This window comes from Epinephelus moara, chromosome 14, assembly GCF_006386435.1.
Source record: "Epinephelus moara isolate mb chromosome 14, YSFRI_EMoa_1.0, whole genome shotgun sequence".
NCBI lineage: Eukaryota > Metazoa > Chordata > Actinopteri > Perciformes > Serranidae > Epinephelus > Epinephelus moara.
Genome location: NC_065519.1, coordinates 28,562,030 through 28,583,137, shown reverse-complemented (window position 1 = coordinate 28,583,137; position 21,108 = coordinate 28,562,030). Strand labels below are relative to the sequence as shown.

Below are 21,108 nucleotides of genomic sequence, written 5' to 3'. Positions count from 1 at the left end.
CAGCAGCAGCCTGAATATTCCCTGTGAGCCTTCACACACAAAAGGCTGATATTCTTTTTTATCATTAACATGATAGCATGAAGTGCTGCCTGCAAAAGTTGCTTTCTATTTGAGCAGGATGCCAAATTAGCATTTCCTTTTATCAGATGATCAGGTGAAGCAGCTGTTAAGAACTCTTTATCAGTGTAGCAGTTATCATGGGTGAGACTATACTGGTATGATCATAGGTAGGTCATGCAGAGTTTCACCTTAAGTGTCAGGTCATGTAATGTGGTATGTTTCACTTGCTTACAGGCTATTTTTGCTACATACATGCTGCAGCTCACAGTGTCCCCATTCTGATGTTTTTTCTTCATGTGTCCCAGTTTTGATGTTTTCTGATCAGTGTGAACAGCAAAAAGCTGCAAGGAGTCACAGTTTTTCAGTTACCATCTGGACCACATGGAAGTGTGATGCACCATCAGATCAGGGTGTGCAACCTCTAGCAGCTTGAATATGAATACACAATCCAGAATTTGTCAGCACTGCCATGACTCTGTTACTGTGTGAGAAGATGCGCCAGTTAAACTCAAACCAGAGGACATACACTGGAAGTAAACAGTGTGGACATCAAGCGGGAGAGGCTTTTAAGATGGGAGGTACTTTGTTACTACAGTCTACAGCCATGCTAGCTGCTCTGTGAGACTACTCAGGCACAGTGGTGCTTTGAGCTAAATGCTAACATCAGCATGCTAACATGCTCACGGTCACAATACTAACATGCTCATGTTTAGCTGGTGTAATGCTATCATGTCCACCATCTTAGCTTAGCGTGTTAGCATGCTAATATTTGCTAATTAGCACAAGCTGAGGCTAATGGGAGATGAGATGAGATTTTGGATAAGCTGCAGCCAGCAGCTAATGGTGTTAACCAATAGATTTATGATAATACCTTGTTATCGCATGGCAAGAGGGTGCCTATTTATTCCAGTGGAGCTGCTCATCTGGCGCATACAGCAAAAAGTTTTCTCGCTTTCGGGTTCTAACTTAACATTGTAATGATGTCACAGATTTTTGTGAATCAATTTTTACAAATATAAAACCTCCATGGAAAGAATCATAGTTGACCTTGTTTGCAGTTTGAGGTGTCCGGTTAACAGTTTTACAAATGTGTCTTTTACAATGGTGGCCTGCAGGGAAAATGCTTTTTGGGCTGCAAGGGATTTTTTTTCTGCAATACCATGAGAAGCCACTGGGAAAAAGCTGCAAGGCTTAGTGGTGTTTGAGGTGGCCTGTGTTACCAGGGGGAAACTGGAGGATTGGTGCTAACGCTTTTACAACAATGCTGTCACATTCGGCAGTAACAACTGTAGGAGCGCAGTGCAGAGCAGCAGCAGCAATTAGCTAGCTAGTGTGATTCAAACACAGGAACTTACATGCACATAGGGCCTGTGACCACATTTTTCGTTGTCAGAAAAGCAGTGGCAGGGCAAAAGGGAACGCTTAATAAAAAAGCACTTTCGACATTAACATTAGCTAGGTAGCTAACGTAACATTACATTAACAGAGGTTTGACTACCTAAATAACAACAAGCTTACAACATATACGGTGATAAAAGCACAACACTCACCAGCAACGCTCAGTGTTGAGCAGACACTGACAAAAAAAACAAAACACTGTGGACACAGGCACCGACATGCACGCGTGGTCAAACCATATACCACAACATAGAACACAGAAGCTCACGTTACAACACAAAGAGGTAGTCTGTCGTCATCTCTGCTCATAATGCCATTACTCCACTATATCTTTATGTAGCAAGTAGTTGTTTGCCGCTATATAATTTAATGGCAATCTCTCCAATAGTTGTTGAGAAATTTCATCTAAAACTAAAAATGCCAACCTCATGGTTGCCCTGGAGGAAAAGTCAGGGGTTCACCAAAGTCATTAGGATCTATCCTCTGGGGACTATGATTGTTTGTATTAAATTTCTTGGCAAACCATCCAAACCAAAGTAGACCAAAGTGGACCAATCAACCAAACAAACAACAAGGCCATCCCTAGAGCCATGCTGCTAGTGGCAGCAAAAGTCAGATAAGAGCCATAATTTGGCCTTGAAGATCTGTAGTGTGGATATCAGTGCCTACTTTATACATATCAGCTAATAATAGCCAGCCACTATGTTTTTACTGTCATGTTATTCACCATGTTGGGTACTGTTCCTGATGTGAGTGGGAATGAACACAGTGTTCAAGCTTGACTAGTGCATTAACACCTTCGACAGCCAGCTGGTAGACAAGTCTGGACAGGGGACACAGACTGAGCTGTCAAAATAGCCTGTGAAATTGCAAGGAGGATACAGTAATATACAAATCACATTTCCCCTGTAGTATTATACTGAAGTAAAAATGACATAAATGTTGAGTAGTTACAACAGAATGTTTACTATATGACATAATATAAATAGCAAAAGAAGCTGGAAAAAGTCATGACTGTATCAATACAATACTCAGCAACAGAGAAATATCATGGGTTATAGGAAAATGTAAAATATACGTGATATTGTAATTTAGACAAAGGGATTCATAGGACAGGGTTTTAAAGGAAATAGGCTATGGAAAGCCAGGAAACAAAATTTCAACTACTGGAACTCCAATTTTTAGGGGTATGATTAAGATTTATTTCCTTTTGAAAATATACCCATAAATTTGTCATATGAAAACAATTATACAACCTTGAACAATTTATCACAACAGGATCACACAAGTTAACACCCACGTCCCTGCATTACAAAGAATTGCCCTTAATTGGTTTTTACTGTTTTTTTTCTTTTTCTAAACATTTAAAACATTTTCAACAAAAAAACTAAAACAATACAAGATTCCACTACAACTCTCAAATTGCCGTCTATTAAATACCCAGAACCCCTTGGTGCCCTAGGGAAGAATCCGGACACGCTAGCTTGAAGTGGTGCAATCAAAGAAAAATGTGAAAGGGGGGAAATTCAACCCATAAATCTGTGAAGCTCAACTTTGTCTTGTCCCAGAGAGGCCACGGGCCAGTAAATCTTTGCCATTGTGTCTGGCTACCGACTCTTTTATATCATATCAAGGGATTTGTCTGGCAGGAAAATCTGCCCATGATTTATTGTGTTATAAAATGGGTTTAACATGCCATTTCTGTAGCTGGAAGCTTTTCCAGAGTAATAACAACACTGACCACTGCTATTTCTCAAGAAAAGTGTCTAGTGTTGCTTGTAAGTGAGCTCTATGGTAAAAACAAAGCCCAGACTTCACATTGTAGCTACTGTGTGTGTGTGTGTGTGTGTGTGTGTGTGTGTGTGTGTGTGTTTTCCTTGAGTTTAGAAAAATCCCCATCTAATATAAGAGTCACTCCAAAGGGGGGCAATGACCTCTCCCAAAATTTATGCAGCATTTCTCTTGAATATAATAATTGTGATTTTGCATACAAACATAGATAATCCTCTGTTTTACTCAACAGTGACAATACTGTTGTTACATGACCGAACAAGAACAAAGGCCTGGAAAAATGCTTTGGACCCTATCATTCATTTTAATTGTTCCGTTCAACGAGAAAGGCAATGCGTGCACATGCACAAAGAAACGCACAAATGCAACATGCGCACACTGATGCACTCACACATACACGCAAACGCGCACACATGAACACAACGCACACCTCTCGTACTGCAGCTAAGATGGGTATTAGACAACTTAGTCCTGACATGTTGCAGCGATGATAGCTCTACTGCCACGCGAAGATGTCCCCCGTCACTCCCAGCGGCTCCCTCCTTCACCTTGATGTCATGGTGAGTCGACAACATCATTACTCATCACGTCACCACTGAAACACATGCCTAGTGCAGCACTATATCACTCCCATATTGATATGTTGGTTATAGTATTATATTCAATGTACTGTATGAGAACATTATTTCATATAAACACGTCCACGGTTTCATATATCACTTTTATATTCACATGCCCACTTTGTCACTAGATCACTGTCATATTGACACCCACTATATTAGCACGTCACTTTCATTGGTCACAAATCCACTGTGTCATAAAAAAAACTTTTTTTTCAGCTGATATGTGTGCACTTTGCTATCGTAGGCGTCAGTCTGCATCGTTTTCAAATCATTTTCATGTTAACCCGTCGTGGGCCGCTTGTTTCTGTCACGTCTGCTGATGCCCCGTTGGATTTGCGAGGGACATACTCAATATCAAAGTTGCTCTTATGGCGTCCTTTCCCTCGGCTCCAGGCAAACAGTAGCAGGAAGCAGAAGATGACCACACCCAGGAAGGACAGGCAGCCCATGGCTGTAGATATAATGATAGTCTTAATGTCTATGGGGACTGTCATGTTATACAGTACTGTCCCATTCCCCCATGTGCTGTTAGAGTCTGTCAGATAGTTTGAGCTCCTGTTGCTATAGTGGGATCTGTCTCCAATGCCCAGGCTCTTCACAGCTAAAGAGGCCGACAGGCTAGCGTTGCCAGCAGGGTTACTTGCAATACACAAATACACCCCGCTGTCATGCAGCTCCGCTGCCTTGATCTCCAGGGTTCCATCTGGTTGGACTTCCACCCTGCCGCTGCTCTTGGTTGTGATATAGCGTCTGTGAGGTGTAATCCATACCACTGAGGGCCGAGGCGCTCCCTCTGCCATGCAGCTCAGGCGGGCGGGCTGACCCTCATCAGCCATCAGTAGCTGGGTCGTGTTGGGTCCAATCCGTGGTTTGGTGCAGGTCATGTATCTGGAGACCAGAGGCTCCTTGAGGTCACGGAGAGATTTCCCCAGGAGGTGCTCAGGGGCGCTGCACTCTGGCTGCACATCCAGAATCTGCAGAGAGGGTGGCTTGTGGCTATTGAGCAGCCAAAGCAATCTGCAGTCGCACACTAATGGGTTTCCACCCAGACAGAGCCTCTGGAGGCTGTCTGGCGAGGCAAACACTCCCCTCTCCAGAGAGTCCAGGCGGTTCTGTGACACATCCAGTAGTTGCAAAGATTTGAGGCCCACAAATGCAAAAGGCTCAATAGAAATCAGTTGAGCCCCATGGAGGTGGAGCTCCAGCAGGTGAGGGAGTTGACCCAGCTCTCCCTGATGGATGTGCTGGATGCGGCAGTAGGACAAGTTGAGATGTGTGAGGTAGGGCACGTTGCGCAGGGCTGTGCCAGGGAAGGCAGACAGGTTAGTGTTGGTTATGAACAACGTTGTGAGGTTGAGGCCGTGCAGTGAAAGGGGAGGCAATGTGTCCAGCCAGGGCCAGTAATCAATCTCTAGTCGGCGGAGACGTGATAACCTCTTAAAGGAGAAAGGCTTTAGAAAACTAATGCTCAAATAGCGCATGCGCAGCTCAACCAGGCTGTGCAGATGTGCCAGAGCATCAGTAGGGACCACGGTCAGATTAGAACGCTCCAGGGTCAGACTTTGGAGTCCAAGTAATCCTGTAAATGCCCGCTGAGAGATGAAAACCAGCTCGTTGTCACCCACTTCCAGGTACATCAACTTCCGCAGATCTTGGAAGGCATGATCCAGGAGAACCACCAGTCGGTTGTGGCTGAGGTCGAGGCGAGTGAGGTTGGTCAGGCCTGACAGCACGCCAGCAGGAACTAGCTGAAGCAAGTTGCTGCGAAAGTTGAGCGAGCGGAGAGCAAGCTGGGACCGAAACGAGCCGGGCTCGACCACACTGATGAGGTTGTCGCTGAGGTCCAGGTCTTCCAGCTGCTGGAATGAAGAGAAGTTGTCTGGTGTGATGATGCGTAGCTTGTTTTTACTGAGGTCCAGGACACGCGTCTCGATGGGGATGCCTTCCGGGATGGTGGGCAGGCGCTTGCGGTGGCAGCTAACCGACTTGCTTTGGGCAGAGCACTCGCATCGGGCGGGGCAGCTCAGAGCCGGGCTGGCCAGGAGAAGCAGCAAGGCCCCGCCCAGGAAGAGGTGGCAGTGGATCAGGGCCGGGTGTTGCATGTCTCTTTTACCCACGTTGCCCTCTGTCATGCCACAGCTTCTTGTCCACACAGAGCACCATCACGAACAAGCCCTGCAAGACACAATACATGAACAAGTGTTAGAATACTCCACGCTCAGCTCAGCCTGTCATCACCTCTTTGCCTCTCACCTTCTTACATTTTCAACCTTTTATGTCTCTTTAAAGTGCCAAGTCTTTTCTCCCTTAATGAACTGTCCCTTTTCCTGGCAAGGAGGATATAATAGAATTAAACTCACAGGAGGGCGAGACACAGCAAGAGAAATATCAGCCGCAGAAAATTGTGAACCTTCATCACTGTGTTAGCACAAAAGGTTGCAGGCTAACTGGGGATGTTTCATGAGGATGGAAGATGTTTCGGCCCGTCGGCGAGAAATGACCCTCGTTAGAGTGCAGTGAGGATAAATGCCCATGTGGATTTGGTGTTGCTGCGTGTGTGTGACTGTGTATTTTGCATCAATGATAATGATGTGTTTATGTGTGTGTGAATGTGGCAAGTATTCAAGCTAAAATACAAACTAAACAGAGAATGAAGTGGCAGCTTGTGTTTGCTTCTATAAGTGAATCCACAGAGTTTTGCTGCAATGTTGCCAGGCGCACATACGGCAACAAATATATGTGACTCTTTAACTAGTAATCAGCATACTGAGTCATCTCACTGGCTTGTTGTTTCAGTTTACACTGAATACACAGAGTTTCTATATTTATCACTGACATCATGTGTTTCAACCTGCATCTATTTATGTAGAGAATACATACATCTCTCGTTTAAAAATCAATAAAAATAAAAGCAAGCAATGAGCACGAGCGCTGTGAAAAATAACACATGCATGCATTTACATAATCCCCACAACAGTTTCTATTTGCTTCATTGCTCTCGTAGTTTCTGTTTACGGCTTCTTACTGCAGATTACTGCTTCTTTATATTCTTTATTTGTTGTTGGATTGCTTTTTTTTCTATAGCAAGTTTATCTTATGATGAAGCCATTTGATGTGTGATGTAATGTGCAGCACTTGCTCTGCTATACAGTATGGTGGAGCAACATTACTGCAGTCACATGTGCTTGTCTCTAAAGCACACACAGTCTCAGCTCATGATGATACAAAGTGGTACAATTGGTATTGAAGCACTTTCTGCTTTACATGACAGGATAAATGCACTGTACCTGTAAAAACCAAGAAATAAAATGAAAATGACTAGTATTATTTCATCTTTTAAGTTGGACGATATGTTTGAGTGGAAGGAAATTAATCTGTGAAGTTTGCAGTGATGGTTAAAATATTTCAGGATTGTTTTTGTGATTGATCGGTTTGATTTGTGAGGGTTTTTCTGGTTGTTTCTTTTACATTTTGTTGATTTATTTAACTTTTTTTTTTTTTTTACATAAATGTTACATTTTCTATATTTATTCAATGTTTTCCACATTTATGTTATATTATCTACACTTATTTTACACTTTCTACATGGATTTTACATTTTCAACATTTATTATGTTTTCTATATTTATTTTTCACCACTTTCTACATTTATGTTACATTATCTACACTTATTTTACACTTTCTACATTTATTTTACATTTTCTCCACGAATTTTACATTTTCAACATTTATTGTTTTCTATATTTTCCACTTTCTACATTTATTTTACATTTTCCACATTTATTTAATGTTTTCTACTTTATGTTATATTATCTACACTTATATTACAGTTCTACATTTATGTTATGCTTTCTACATTTATTTTACATTTTCTACATTTATTTTACAGTTCTACATTTATGTTATGCTTTCTACATTTATTTTACGTTTTCTACATTTATTTTACGTTTTCTGCATTTATTTTACATTTTCATAATTTGCTCAATGAACTGTTGCTTCAAGTCCCAGCTGCCACACACAGGGGTTTTACGGAACGAGAAGATAACGGTGGGGTAATGGGGGGAAGGATGCATAGTTCAACAGTAAAACATGATGTTCTCTGAGTGCCATGCCTCCTCACAGCCTGGAAAGACACAGACTTTGACAGAAAATCACCTTCCAGCAGCCACAGGTTGTTGAATTGACAGATGGCTATGTAGACAGTGAGGCTGACCATAATTGCCTTATTACCAGTAGTATCTGCATTCTGCTCATGGCTATCTCTGCCAATTAGGTGTGCAAAGCCTAAGACACATCTGTGAGCGACGGAAATCTGAGTGCACATCATAAAGGCAAAGAAAAATGCTAGAAATATGAAAGATGCCTTTAAAAAGCTTTAGACTGCTTGCAGAGCTCTGTCAGTCACTGCAAAGCAAAAAAATCCAGCCAAGGTAAGCAGATGATGAGCACGCAGACAGACACATACCTTACTTTGATAGTGAAGTGAGTGACATTCAGAAAATAGCCGAGATGAGGCAGAAGGAGCCGGAGAGCACACACACACGCACACACACTCTTCCCCACAGCACTCACCCCTCCGCCCGGCTCAGCAGCTGCACTGCTCGCATCTCCATATCTCTCCTCTCTCCCTCTTCTGCCTATCGCTCCTTTATCTCTCCGTCCTCCTGTTCACACATCTTCCACCAAACTCCTTTTTCTCTCCCCAGTCCTGCCTGGCCTGGCAAAAGCCCCGGTCCGTTCATCAGTCCCTGCAGGCTGGGTTTTTATCGATCGCAGCGCAGAAACATCAGATGCCAGGAATGTAGCCTTTAACAAAGAGCAGGCCGTTGCCACAGCAACTACAAACCCTTACTCCCATCCGCTCTGTGTAGTCTGCCAATCACGTTAATGAAAAAAGGAAGAAATAGAGTAAGGAGGCTGATATGTTTTCTCATATTCCTTCAGTCCTTGCATTGAGAGAGCACACAAATTGAATACATTCCTGGAAATTCGGTGTCATTGGTATAGCAGAGCCTAGTTTAAGGTGTTTCCAATCTGTCATTCTGGCCGCCTTGCTATTTGTCGACCTGTCTTGTTGCCCATCCATCTGCTGCTCTGGTAACTATCTCTGTCTGTCTACCTTATTATCCGTCCACAAGCCTGCCTCTGTCTTTGTGTATTTATCTGTCTGCCTTTACCCGTCTGCCTCTGTTCCTCTCTGCCTCTCTGTTTAATAATTACAGTCCAGTTGTCTGTTGCTGCAGTGGGGAACTGCTCTGGTGATCTGTCGGAGAGTTGTGTGTCAGGAAGCACGCAGCCTGACCACGGCAATGCTGTTGCTTGAGATGTTGCGCACATAAAAACACTAAGTTATTTAAGATCATATCACAAAAAAGCACATTATAAAGTAGCTGTTGTTGTGCTGGAGGTTGTTTTTTTTTGCTTTCTCCAGAGTTAAACATTAAAAGAAACAAAGTTCAGCTTCTCTGACAGGCCACAGAAAAAAAAATCTAATGCCTTAATTCTAAATATATTCCATTTTACTGAGACTTTTCACCATTTTTAAAGCTGCAATCCTCCTAAACAAATCTGACATATTTACAGCAGATATCATAAATCTAAATCTCTCCCGATCTAGGTTTCGCGGTGCAGACACTGATAAAATAAAGATGATTTCACAAAGACTGTAAATCATGTCCTTGGATTAAAACACTATTCCAGCACTTGTACAAGTCCATAACCTTGAAAAATGATGTTGCTTTGATTCTGCTGAAGACCAGCAGTCTGTTTGATGTCCCAATCCATATCTGGCATACAGAGCTCACTGTCCTCCAACTGCTTTTGTTTTCAGTATTTTGCCTTAAAGACATGTTTCTCCCACCACTAAGTGACTAAATGGACGGTTGGTAAGGGCTGACAGAATGTATTACATATAATATTATGCGATCCTTCAAGTCTTCATGGCAGAATGTGGTTTTGAAAAATACAACATTACGGAGAAACAAATATACAACAAAAGTAGTTTGACAAAAACTGCATCTTTAAACGGTAGCATTGTAACAAACCACGTCTTCAAACATCGGTAGGATTAAAGAAATATGTAAGGTCACTGCTGACTAAAAATGGTGGCTCCTGCATTATATATTTTCTTTTGTATTGTGTGGCACCTGTTCAGAGTTAGCCTGAGATTTAGTAGCTTGTTTTAACGAGGCCTCTGTTTTTCCAGCTAAATAGAGCTAAAGCTTCTCAGACTTTCTGGCAATGGCAGATGGCAGAAGGAGTGAAAGGCAGATGGAAATAAAAATTACTTCAAAAATGTTAAGGAGCAGTTCTGTCTCCTAGAAATAATATTTATATACAACTAATCTCAAACAGCAAGTGCCTTTTTCAGAGAAATGCAATGCCAGCAAATTATCTTTTGTATTAATGAGGAGATGTTGCCAAATAATGGACCAGGCAAGTCAAAAAAATGCTGTATACTGAACGTATCAGCAAAATGTTCACTGACAACTTGTTTCTTTTGTTTTCCTCCAGAAAAGACAATCTTGCAATGCACTCTCCACTCATAGTGACTACAGCATTTTTTTTTTTTTTTTTCTAAATTGTGAATACAGTTTTTACCCTTTAAGGTCAGAGAAAGATTGTGATTTTGGTTAAACCATAAAGGGTCAGTTTGGATTTTTTTAAGTGGGGTTTTATAGGGTACTTATCCAAAGTCAGTGTATTACATACAGTAGATAACAACCGGCACGCCCCCAGTTTGGAGAGCCAGACTGGAGTCCGACATGGAAGCCAAGAAATGTACAGGTGTGGATGGGGGCCAGCGACAATATGTGTTTTAGTCACCTCAAAAAAGTCCCAACTAAAAAGTCAGTTAAAGTGTGCTCTATGTTAAGAGTATTCCCCATCCCTCCATCTGTAGGACAGCCCGTCCCAACGGGGAAGTCATTAGCATCTTCAGTTACCCATTTATGCTCTCAAAGCCACCAGATTCCATTGAGAAAAACAGTAATTTCAGCTCGCCGAGAGCATTCTGACTAACCCTTTAAACGCCAAAGTCACACAATAATACAAAGGTAGTGGTACACCAACAGTTCCTTTGTTCAGCAATGTTACATCACTGTTTGCTCAATGGACTCTGGCTTTGAGGAGGAGACTCTGGCTTCACTGGAAATCACTGTCTGACTGCAACATACAGCAGTAAAAATATTCTAAAAATGGCATACACTTAAACTGATATTGTTCTTTGTAGGTGGAACATTTTTAAGTGGCTGAAACACGTTTTGTCGCTGACCTCTCCACGGCTGTAGATTGCTTAGCCTCTATGTCAGACTCTAGCCTGCTTCTTTAAACTGTGGGTGTTCTGGCGGACATCTACTGTGTGTAATATACTGTTTTTGTAAGTACCCCATACTACACTACTTCAAAATATCTGAACTATTCCTTTAGCCAAAGTGCTTAAGAAGTAATGTCACATTAACTCTATGGAATGTTGTCTCTGAACATAATCCAGGCAACAGTTACATTATTAACACAACGTAATTGTGAATACTATTTAGGAATATAATTTCTAGGAACACACATAATAGAGTAGCAGAGTGCAACCATTATAATTAACTGAAGATGCTATGGTCAGTGTAGCATCTGTTCAACTCTATTTTTACGCAGTTGCTCTTTTTTTTGTCCCTGTGCACAGCTCTGCTGCCCTCGTGTTCAGGTGAACACGATATAAAGCTATGTAAAGAGTGAGTACAATCTGTGAAATTATTATTAAAATGAATACCTCATGGCACCAGGGGCAATGCGAAGCAGCAGAGCAGCCTTGTGGGTGTTTTTACATTTCATATTAAAATGAATCAATCAAATCGATGCATCCTGTAGTTAAAATGATCCAGTTAATTAATTCACTATCACCTATATGCACGTCCATGCCTTATGTATTTTGATTATAATAAGAGAATAGGAATCTGCTGGGTTCATAGGAAATTAAAAAACACACAAGGAACAATTCCCAGTGACATTTGAAGGATACCAAATTTGTACTCTGTGATCTCATTGATTTGTGGCCTGTAAGAAATAAATTCTTGCAGATATTTGAAACTATGACATTTATGACCATTTAAAGCAGCACTAATATTTTTATATTAACACTGAATAAAATGACTATGTGTAATGTGAAGGGTGTTGGTCCCAATGGTGTAGTGGTAGTTGATGAGGTGGGTGTACTTTTAGATAGATGGGTAGGTTACCAAGGAAGAAGTGGGTATACTCTCCTGTATATGCTTATGGCTTTTTGGCTGATAGGTGGGTATACTGTAAACAGCCAGATAAAGAGGTAGGTATATCCCATAAACCTGCATACACCCTCCACTACACCACTTGTTGCTTAAGGAACGTTTTAGCATCTTTTAGCTCATTCATTTGGTTTTACATCTCAACCATGTTTCCACTCACAGCTCCCACAAAGGCAGCTGTTTTCTGTACACTACCTGCCTCGACGTATTCTCATTGAGTGGTTCGTATGATATCCTACGAAAAAAATGCATGCACAACAGTTTGTATGATATCCTACAAATTTGCACCCCACAAATGATGTTAAGTCCTTAGCGTACAGTTGCGCAACTGGCATAAAGTTACGGAGGTTAGGTTTAGGCAATAAAAGTAACTGAGGTTAGTTTTACGAAAAAAATCATGGTGAGGATTTACCTTATTTAAAATGACTCAAAGTTTACACAGATCCAAATACGCCGCTTAAGGGGAAAGTCTCGAGTGAAAGTCTGTTTCTTTGTGACCCATCCACCACCCCGACCTGCTACCTTACAAGCGCTCTTGACTGCTTCCTTGTTTACTGCTGTCAGCGCATTGGTCACGTTATCGCAGCCTTTCAAAATACCTGGGATATGTACGAATTTGGGTGCATTGCTTTTCGTAGGAAAAGACACATAATATTTGTGAGAACAGCCTACCTGCCTAGCACCACAGGTCAACAAAGCTAGCAGCTAATGTTAGCTGGTGAGCATAGTGAAGAATGTAGCTACTAAAGAGCCAGATATTATCCTTAGGAGGTGGTGGAGACCTAAATTGAGCTTGAAAAAGAGTGAATATTGGACTCGTGCCCAATTGAATGCTAATGTTAGTCCATGTTTGTTGGATGAGTAAAGAACATGCTTGCAATAACAACTTTATAATCTGATAATATTGGCCTCAATATATGTCACGTCTGCAAGAAATATTGATGCAAGATCAAAGAAAGAACTTACAGACTTTAAGTTATCTATAGGACATCATGACTCTATACTCTGAGTGGCCTATTTCTATACAGCTAAGTCTCTGATAGGCTGACCCAGGCTGACCTAGGTGGCACACATACAGTACTGTGGTGGCCATTTCTTGACTCCCTTCGAGCCCAGCCATATTTTTAGAAACACTTGGAGCCAACCGTGTCATGGGCAAGATGGAAAACATACAAGATCCCACAGAATTTTGGGTAAATGGTAATGGTGAGGGGGGTCATTGAGAAGGGCAGCCTACAGGGTTGAGCATTTTGGGATTTGGTTCTGAATTGGATTAGAGTCAGTGAAACTGTAGAAAATCTGACAGCCGAAAAGGAGCTGTAGGGTGATGCATGAGTCACTGTGAGAGTGAGAGCGAGAGAGAGAGGAGGAAAGAATAAAGAGAGCGGCGTATATAAAGCAGAAATACATGAAGAAATGAGGAAAGCCACGCTTATGAGATTAGATAAAAGCCTTGTTTGCTTGAGTTGACTGTGATTTCTAATGTGCTTTTAACCGAGTAAAGCTTGGGAAACTGATTCAGCTCTTCCAGGAGATCTTCGTAATACTCAAACAACGCTCGGTGCATGTGTTGATTTTAATCTGGCAAGACGAGCACCATTAAAACCCTGTTCATTATCACACTACTCTCCAAATCTGCGGCCTTTGACAAGAGCAGAGCAAAGTCCTGAGAAGGACTTAATTGGACTGTACCAATTAATTTTTAACATTACCCCAAATTGCAGTATTGATCGCCACAAAATTATTCATGAATTAATCATGACTTTTTATTGGCAGAATGTGTGTCTGACACTTTTCTTCATGCCCTTAGGTGTCCATTAAATCAATGTTTTGTATCTTTGTACCATCTGCAGTACCGCAACTTTAATCTAATGTTATTAGCACAGTTACCTCAATATGTGTGGTTAGAGGTATAAAACATTAAAGGCATGGGTGGTTTTTGTGGCGACCGCGCATAATAATCTCGACTATAAATCCTCTCTCCCCTCCGCACGGCCTTGCAAACATGAGGCTTTGAATTCACTTACATGGATGCAATTATTTTGCGACCGGCTCCTTGGAAAGGAGCCATTATTATTTTCCTCAACATAAATCTTATTCAGTACAACCTCTGCAAAGAAGCTTTAATGCACAATTTACATTTGTTTGCTCATTAAAGGAAAAAGCATGTATTGCTTTTAAGATTTTACTTGTCACTTTGGATCACTGGAGTCATAAATGAACACAGTATTCATTCATCCTGCTGTTTTTCCTTGAAATATTAAACATGTGCCTGACTGTCCTGCTTTGCTCGTTTCCAGATATAATAGTGGCTTGAATAATGGAATTATTTCACATGAGAGAGTTCACATGTAGGCAATTACTGCCGCAGTGTGAGCATGTAACATGACATACTCTGCATGATAACTGACCTGAAAGGACACATCGTTAAACCAATCATCCTTTATACATTTATGTGTTGATGCACAGACAAACATGCGTGCAAATTGTGTTTACAACTAGCAAAGTTTCACATGTAATTTACTGCTGATTCAGAGAGGGGACCTTGTTGTGATACACTGAATTAAGAAAACATGAGATACATGTTCTATTCATCAAGTTGTCTGATGAAACAAAGAAAATCCCTGTTGATTGCCCTTTTTTATGTCCATCCCATGACACAGACCATGAACAGAAAGAGAAGCAGAGGACTTTTAAGATGTACAACAGTTGAAATGTAGGCTGTGCAAAAGCACCAGGAAGCAATACTTTGTATTGTCAGTGTAGCCTGGTCTCAGTTTAATGATAATTCATTGTATTCACAACAAATGCTAACAAGCCAAATGCAATTTCTATTCTGGGAATTGTGGTACTCTGCACACCCACTGCCCACCCTGCAGAGTGCAAAATGTCAGCGGAGTTTTCAGGATGCTGTTGGGAATCGGAAGTTGAACCATGTTCTTCGCGGCTAATTAGTGCTTGTGCATTCAAACTCTGCCAATTAAGCAGCTCCACTGGCCATGTTTCCTCTGAAGCGGTGCCTTGTTGAGCCATCAACAGCGGATCCTGTCTTCCACCATGTGGCTTGTTGTACGTCTGCTGTGCTGCGGGCTCGCAAGAGATGTTGCTTTACCCGGCAGTCTCTGGATTTAGAAAAGTCCAGTTAATACTTAGTCAGTGTTTGCTCATACTGATAGACAGGGAGGGATGGCGTAGTGCCTCTAAACTACAGCCTCCGGAACTGAAACAAAGGCCACAAACACTCTGGAACAGAGCCTCCATGCTGTGGACATGAATAATGTGAATATTATGTTCCTCCACCAGCTGAATTATGTCACAGCAGTATGTGCCTTTCTTCCTGTTTGTCACTTTAAAAATTGTAAATTCAAATTCAATTCCCTTTAATTGCTCCTTATTACAGATATGATGCCAATTTTATGTTGGGCTTACTTCTCATACTAAAAAATATTAGTATTGTACATTTCTGCATACCACAGATATGTTACATTTATATGTTTCGTATGTTAAATTTGTACATTTCATATGTAGCGTACATGTTGAAACTAACTAACAAATTAACCCCAGGATTAACGTGTGGTTAGGTGTAGGCACAAAAACCACATGGCTAGGGTTCAGAAAACCTAATGTTTTGGCTTAACATAACCAGTTTGGTAATTTAAAATACAGCTGGACATGCACCAAATTCTCATTCAGAAATGCCTAGTGTAGTCGCAGCAAACACTGCTGGACATGTTCCATAATCTTGTTAAAAATACCTGGTTTTGCCACTACAAACACAGATGGACATGTCCCAAACTCATTAAAATCACCCAGGTTTGTCGCTACAAAAACAGCTGGACATGTCACAAACTGTCATTATAATCCACCCGTTTTTGTCGCTACAGGATGCCTCGACATGTCCCAAACCCTTGTTAGAGATACCTGATTTTGTTGCTACAAACACCATTGAACATGTTCCAAATAGTCGCTAAAAAATACCCGCTTTTGTAGCTACAAAAACAGCTGGACATGTCCTGAAATGTCATTAAATGGTTTTGGGGCACCTACTTGCTCAACTGGTAGAGCATGCACCCTGTGTACAAAGGCTGTGTCTTTGCAACAGCGGCTGCATTTGATTCCAACCCACAGCTCTTTGCTGCATTTCTCCCCCTTTCAAGCTCTATCTGTCCTATCTAATGAAGGCAAAAAAAAGCCCCCAAAAATATCTAAACCAAAAAAAAAAAACCCCAACAACTCAGTTTTGTCGCTACAAACACAGCTGGACATGTTCCAAGCTGTCATTTAAAAATAGCCACTTTTGATACTACAAACACAGCTGGACAAGTCCTGAAATGTTATTAAGAAATACCTGGTTTTGTCGCTACAAACTCAGCTGGACATGTCCAAAATTGTCATTAAAAATACTCAGTTTTGTTGCTGCAAACACAAATGGGCATGTCCCAAACGGGAGCGTATCTATGTTTCCAGGGTTCTATGTTTCCCGGGTTCTATGTTCCCCACTTAACCCTGCAAAAAAGGTTCTATGTTCCCCGCTTACACAAAAAAGGTTCTATGTTTCCCCAGTTCTATGTTCCCCGCTCAACCAAGCGGGAAACATAGAACCCTTTTTGTGTAAACGGGGAACATAGAACCTTTTTTGCAGGGTTAAGTGGGAAACATACCTGGGAAACAAAGAACCCGGGAAACATAGGGATGACCCCGTCCCAAACTCTCTTTCATTAAACAAGCCAACTGGTTTTGTTACTACAACATGCCTGGACATGTACGGAACTCTCGTTAAAAATACCTAATTGTGTTGCTACAAACATTGCTGCACATGTCCCAAAATGCTGTTAAATTATACAACAGTTAGTTCTGGCCCTGCAATCTGATTGGTCGAGAGACAGTAAAACCGTGATGATATTGGAGTATAACATCAGGGTTATTTCACTGTGTATCACTCCGCCTCACAGCTGATTGCAATCAACAATCAAATCAAAACTGACGGTTAGTGTCAGTTAGGTCAGCAGTTGCGTTGTAGGCTAATTAATTCATCCACTGTCAAACAGCCAAAAATATGGATTTATTTCCTAAAATAAGTTTTGAATTGAACTATGAATGGTCATCAGAGGAAGATGAGGGAGAGGAGAAGCTGAATCCATCTGAGCACACATCCAGGTTTGTCAGTGTTTCATCAGCGGAGCTCAATGACTTGGAGAAAAGCAACATACTGTCAGATCAGAAGGCAGAGTTGGCTGTGTCTGTGAAGCGACAGTCCACCATGCAGTCACCAGAGACTTATTTCACCGGCTGCACAATTAATGGAAACGTGCAGATAAATGTGTATAAAGAGTAAGTGCCTGGCGCACCATGTCTGCATTACATAGCAACGGTGACAGCGGAGACCTGAGGGAACTATTTTTGTTGGTGGAAGACAAATAAAATGCTTAAATTATCTATTTTGTCCTCAGTTTTCAACATTTCTTAATCAGCCTTGCTTATTTAACTGTTGAACTGTTATATAAAAGCAATATCACACTCGAGCTTGTGATGTTGTACTGTGATATCGTCACGGCTGTGATTCGGGATGTTGTACTGTGATATCGTCACGGCTGTGATTCGGTCGTAGGCACGAGGCCGCAGTACGACATCACTCCCTCTCCTGTGATATTGCTTAAATATACCAGGTTTTGTTCCGACAAACACAGCTGGACATGTCCCAAAATTGTCATAAAACAAAAAACAAAACAGTTTTGTTGCTACAAACACTACTGAATGTCCCAAACTGTCGTTAAAAAATGCCTGGTTTTGATGCTACAAACACAGCTGGACATGTCCTGACATGTCGTTACAAAAAATGTCCGGTTTTGTCGCTACAAACACGGCTGGACATGTTCCGAACTGTCATTTAAAAATAGCTAAAAATAGCTTTTGTGCGACTAACACAGCTGGACATTTCCTGAAATGTCATTAAAAATACCTGGTTTTGATGATACAAACACAGCTGGACATGTCCTGAAATGTCGTAAAAAAAAAAAGTCCGGTTTTGTCGCTACAAACATGGCTGGACATGTTTCGAACCGTCATTTAAAAATAGCTAAAAATAGCTTTTGTCCGACTAACACAGCTGGACATATCCTGAAATGTCATTGCAAAATACCTGGTTTTGATGCTACAAACACAGCTGGACATGTCCTGAAATGTTGTTAAAAAAAAAAACACTGACTAACACTGCTGGACATTTCCTGAAATGTCATTAAAAATACCTGGTTTTGATGCTACAAAGACAGCTGGACATGTTTCGATCCATCATTTAAAAATAGCTAAAAATAACTTTCTGTCCTGAAATGTCATTAAAAATACCTGGTTTTGTTGCTACAAATACAGCCACCAAATATGCTGGAAGCATTATGACTGTTTCCTGTCTTGTCTGAATAAGGCCATAATACATGTTTATGTAACAGACACCTACTGGATGACAAAATGCAATTACTTTCTGCTTTCAGCCACAACAAAAACTTTGGAGATGTTTTTGAGTCACTAATTTACAGTAGCACATGGATGGAAGAGCTTGAATTGATACATTAACAAGCCATTAAGTCTGCTCTTTTAAATGTTAGTAAGTAATTAATTACTGGCTTTTGCTACAGACGCCTCTTCCAGAAGTTAAAGGACCAAAAAAGTCCATTAAGGTCCTTCCTCATTAATTAATGAACTAGTTAAGTAGCTCATCCATTAACTGCTTGCCAAATTGAAATTTGGTCCCCCAAACATTAACATGCAGGCACTCAAATCTGTAGCTCACGGTACACAAAATCCTGTATTAATATTCATACTACATTGTACACTTATCCTTTATGCTATTATATATTCTACCTCAGTGCCGTTGTCATTGAAGGACAGTCACACAGTAATCACATTGTGTGAAATGATTGCTTGAAAAGACACCATTGCTTCATTTCAATGGCTGCTTAGGTTTCCTCCGAAAGGAATAATCAGATTTTCCACGCTGTGTCGACTGGCATTACGTTTCTCTACCTATCTTGGCGAGTGTTCTGTGGAATAGCAGATTTTTCTCACCCTCTGTCTCTTGTTGTTGCTTATAAATCAGAGTGTTACTTGAAGGACACTCACCGTATTAGGTTCCTGTCTAATTTTAGTCTCGGGAGGTAGAACTCATCCATTTTTCATGGTATATGTGTACCACCGCTGATTCATAGGGCTCTTTCCCATTCACCAAAATGAGATTTGTCTTAGCATACTACAGCAGTTTTTTTTTCTGCGCCTGCTCTAATAGTGTTATCATCTGCAAACAAATTCCATGTAATATGTTTCAAAACGGCACTGACGTTTAGTTCCAACTTTCAGCAGTTTGTAACAGTGCCATCAAAGGCTCACTGCAGCTGGGTATAGGGGTTAGGATTATCTCCAGTTAAGCTTGTGTGAAATCCTAACAATCATATTAAAACACCAAAATAGCCCACATACAAGTTTTTACTTAACTGGAAAAATCTACACACAATGTAACACATGATTTTCTTTTCCCGTAGGTGAAGGAACTAACCCATGGCTACATTCAAAGCTCTGTCTCTTCCAATCTCAGACGACGCCAAACCACAACGGCAAAGAGGCGTCGCCACTTTTAAAAGGTCAAGTGTTAACTTACATCTATTCCTTACCTCTAAAAATAAAAAGGGAAAAGGAGCTTGTTGTCAACATTTTTATGTTTGCCACAAACTCAGGGGAGGCATTTGTACAGTCCTAGTAGGGGCCTGTTGCAATTATATGGTGCCCACATCGATCCCAAGTATTGATTAAAGTCCGTCCTTAATTTTTAAGATTCAACAGACGTGTCTCTGGATTTCAGAGGAAATAAGAACACTGGAAAGTGCTCTCGTTTGAAAACAGCCAGGAAGCTCATAAATAAGACATTTTTATTAACTTAAAGAGGAAACATAAATGACTTCCAACATCTTGTGTCTGTGTTGTGTTCATAGGAACTGAAGCTTTGATAAGAGTCAATATAAACAGCTAGATTCAATTACAGGGAGAGATAAGCAGATATGATGCAACAGCTTTTTTAAAATGAAATTTCAGTTTAATCCATCATAGAGTGAATACAGAGAGCAACCCTACAAGTCAAACTATAATGCTCTTGGTCCTCCTGTAGCATCACCTTTGGAGGCTCAGGGACAGCATGTCAATCTCCGCTCATTACAGGCAGTGTCAAATCAGCTTCACGGGAGTTGTACAATTCCTGCTTATTAAATGGGTTAAATTAGGTTAAGGCAACAAAAGTTTGCGATTAGGTTTAGAGAAAAGCATGGCTTGGTTTAAAATAACTAAACTAAATTGAAATAACTAAATCCTACCAAGTAACGTAACGTCACATATTACAAGACATACTACGCTACAAAATAAAACACTGTTGACTTTTGGTTTCACATGGGACATGAACAGCAGTCTCCTGGATGAAAGTCTGAGTCTGTTTAGCGTGCCGATGCTAAAGGGTGCCTCGGTGCATCAATAACTGATGCTAAGGGCCACTGACCAAGCATCGGTATTTGACTAGTTGGGAGTGAGGACGTGTTGAAGCAACACATCTTACTCCCTGTATGTAGTTACTGGTACAGCGTAAGTTTCCAAGGTCCAAACCAGCGATTATTTTTCACAGTAATTGAAGTAATAGTTTTAGTTTTGGGAAATATGCAGATTAACTTAATAGTCTCCTTTAAGATGTTGCACTTTTCTGTATGCTGCTACTGCCACTACTGACTTAATGTGTTTTTATTTATCTCTTTATAGCTCTTAGGTTATCATTTATTAGTATTTATTTATTTTTTAATCATAGTACTGAGACCTGAGTACTGTATTTCGTTCCTTCATGTCCCTTCATGGTGTGAATGACAATAAAGATCTATCTATCTATCTATCTATCTATCTATCTATCTATCTATCTATCCTATCTGTAGGGCTGTCACATT

At 40.9% G+C, this 21,108-nt stretch overlaps 1 protein-coding gene across 6 annotated transcripts in view; it reads right to left on the bottom strand.

Annotated features, from left to right (window-relative positions):
• Positions 1-2,349: 2,349 nt before the first annotated feature.
• lingo2b (leucine rich repeat and Ig domain containing 2b) overlaps positions 2,350-21,108 on the bottom strand; it is a 61,381-nt gene continuing 42,622 nt past the window's right edge. For 2 of the 6 annotated variants that reach the window (XM_050062403.1, XM_050062402.1), the window contains exon 3: positions 2,350-6,047. In XM_050062403.1, the coding sequence (XP_049918360.1) occupies positions 4,136-6,004 (1,869 nt within the window). In that variant the 5' untranslated portion in view covers positions 6,005-6,047 and the 3' untranslated portion in view covers positions 2,350-4,135. Of the gene's footprint in view, positions 6,048-8,337; positions 8,739-21,108 lie in introns of those variants that run through there. The other 4 variants (XM_050062400.1, XM_050062401.1, XM_050062404.1 and 1 more) reach the window with 3 other exon arrangements.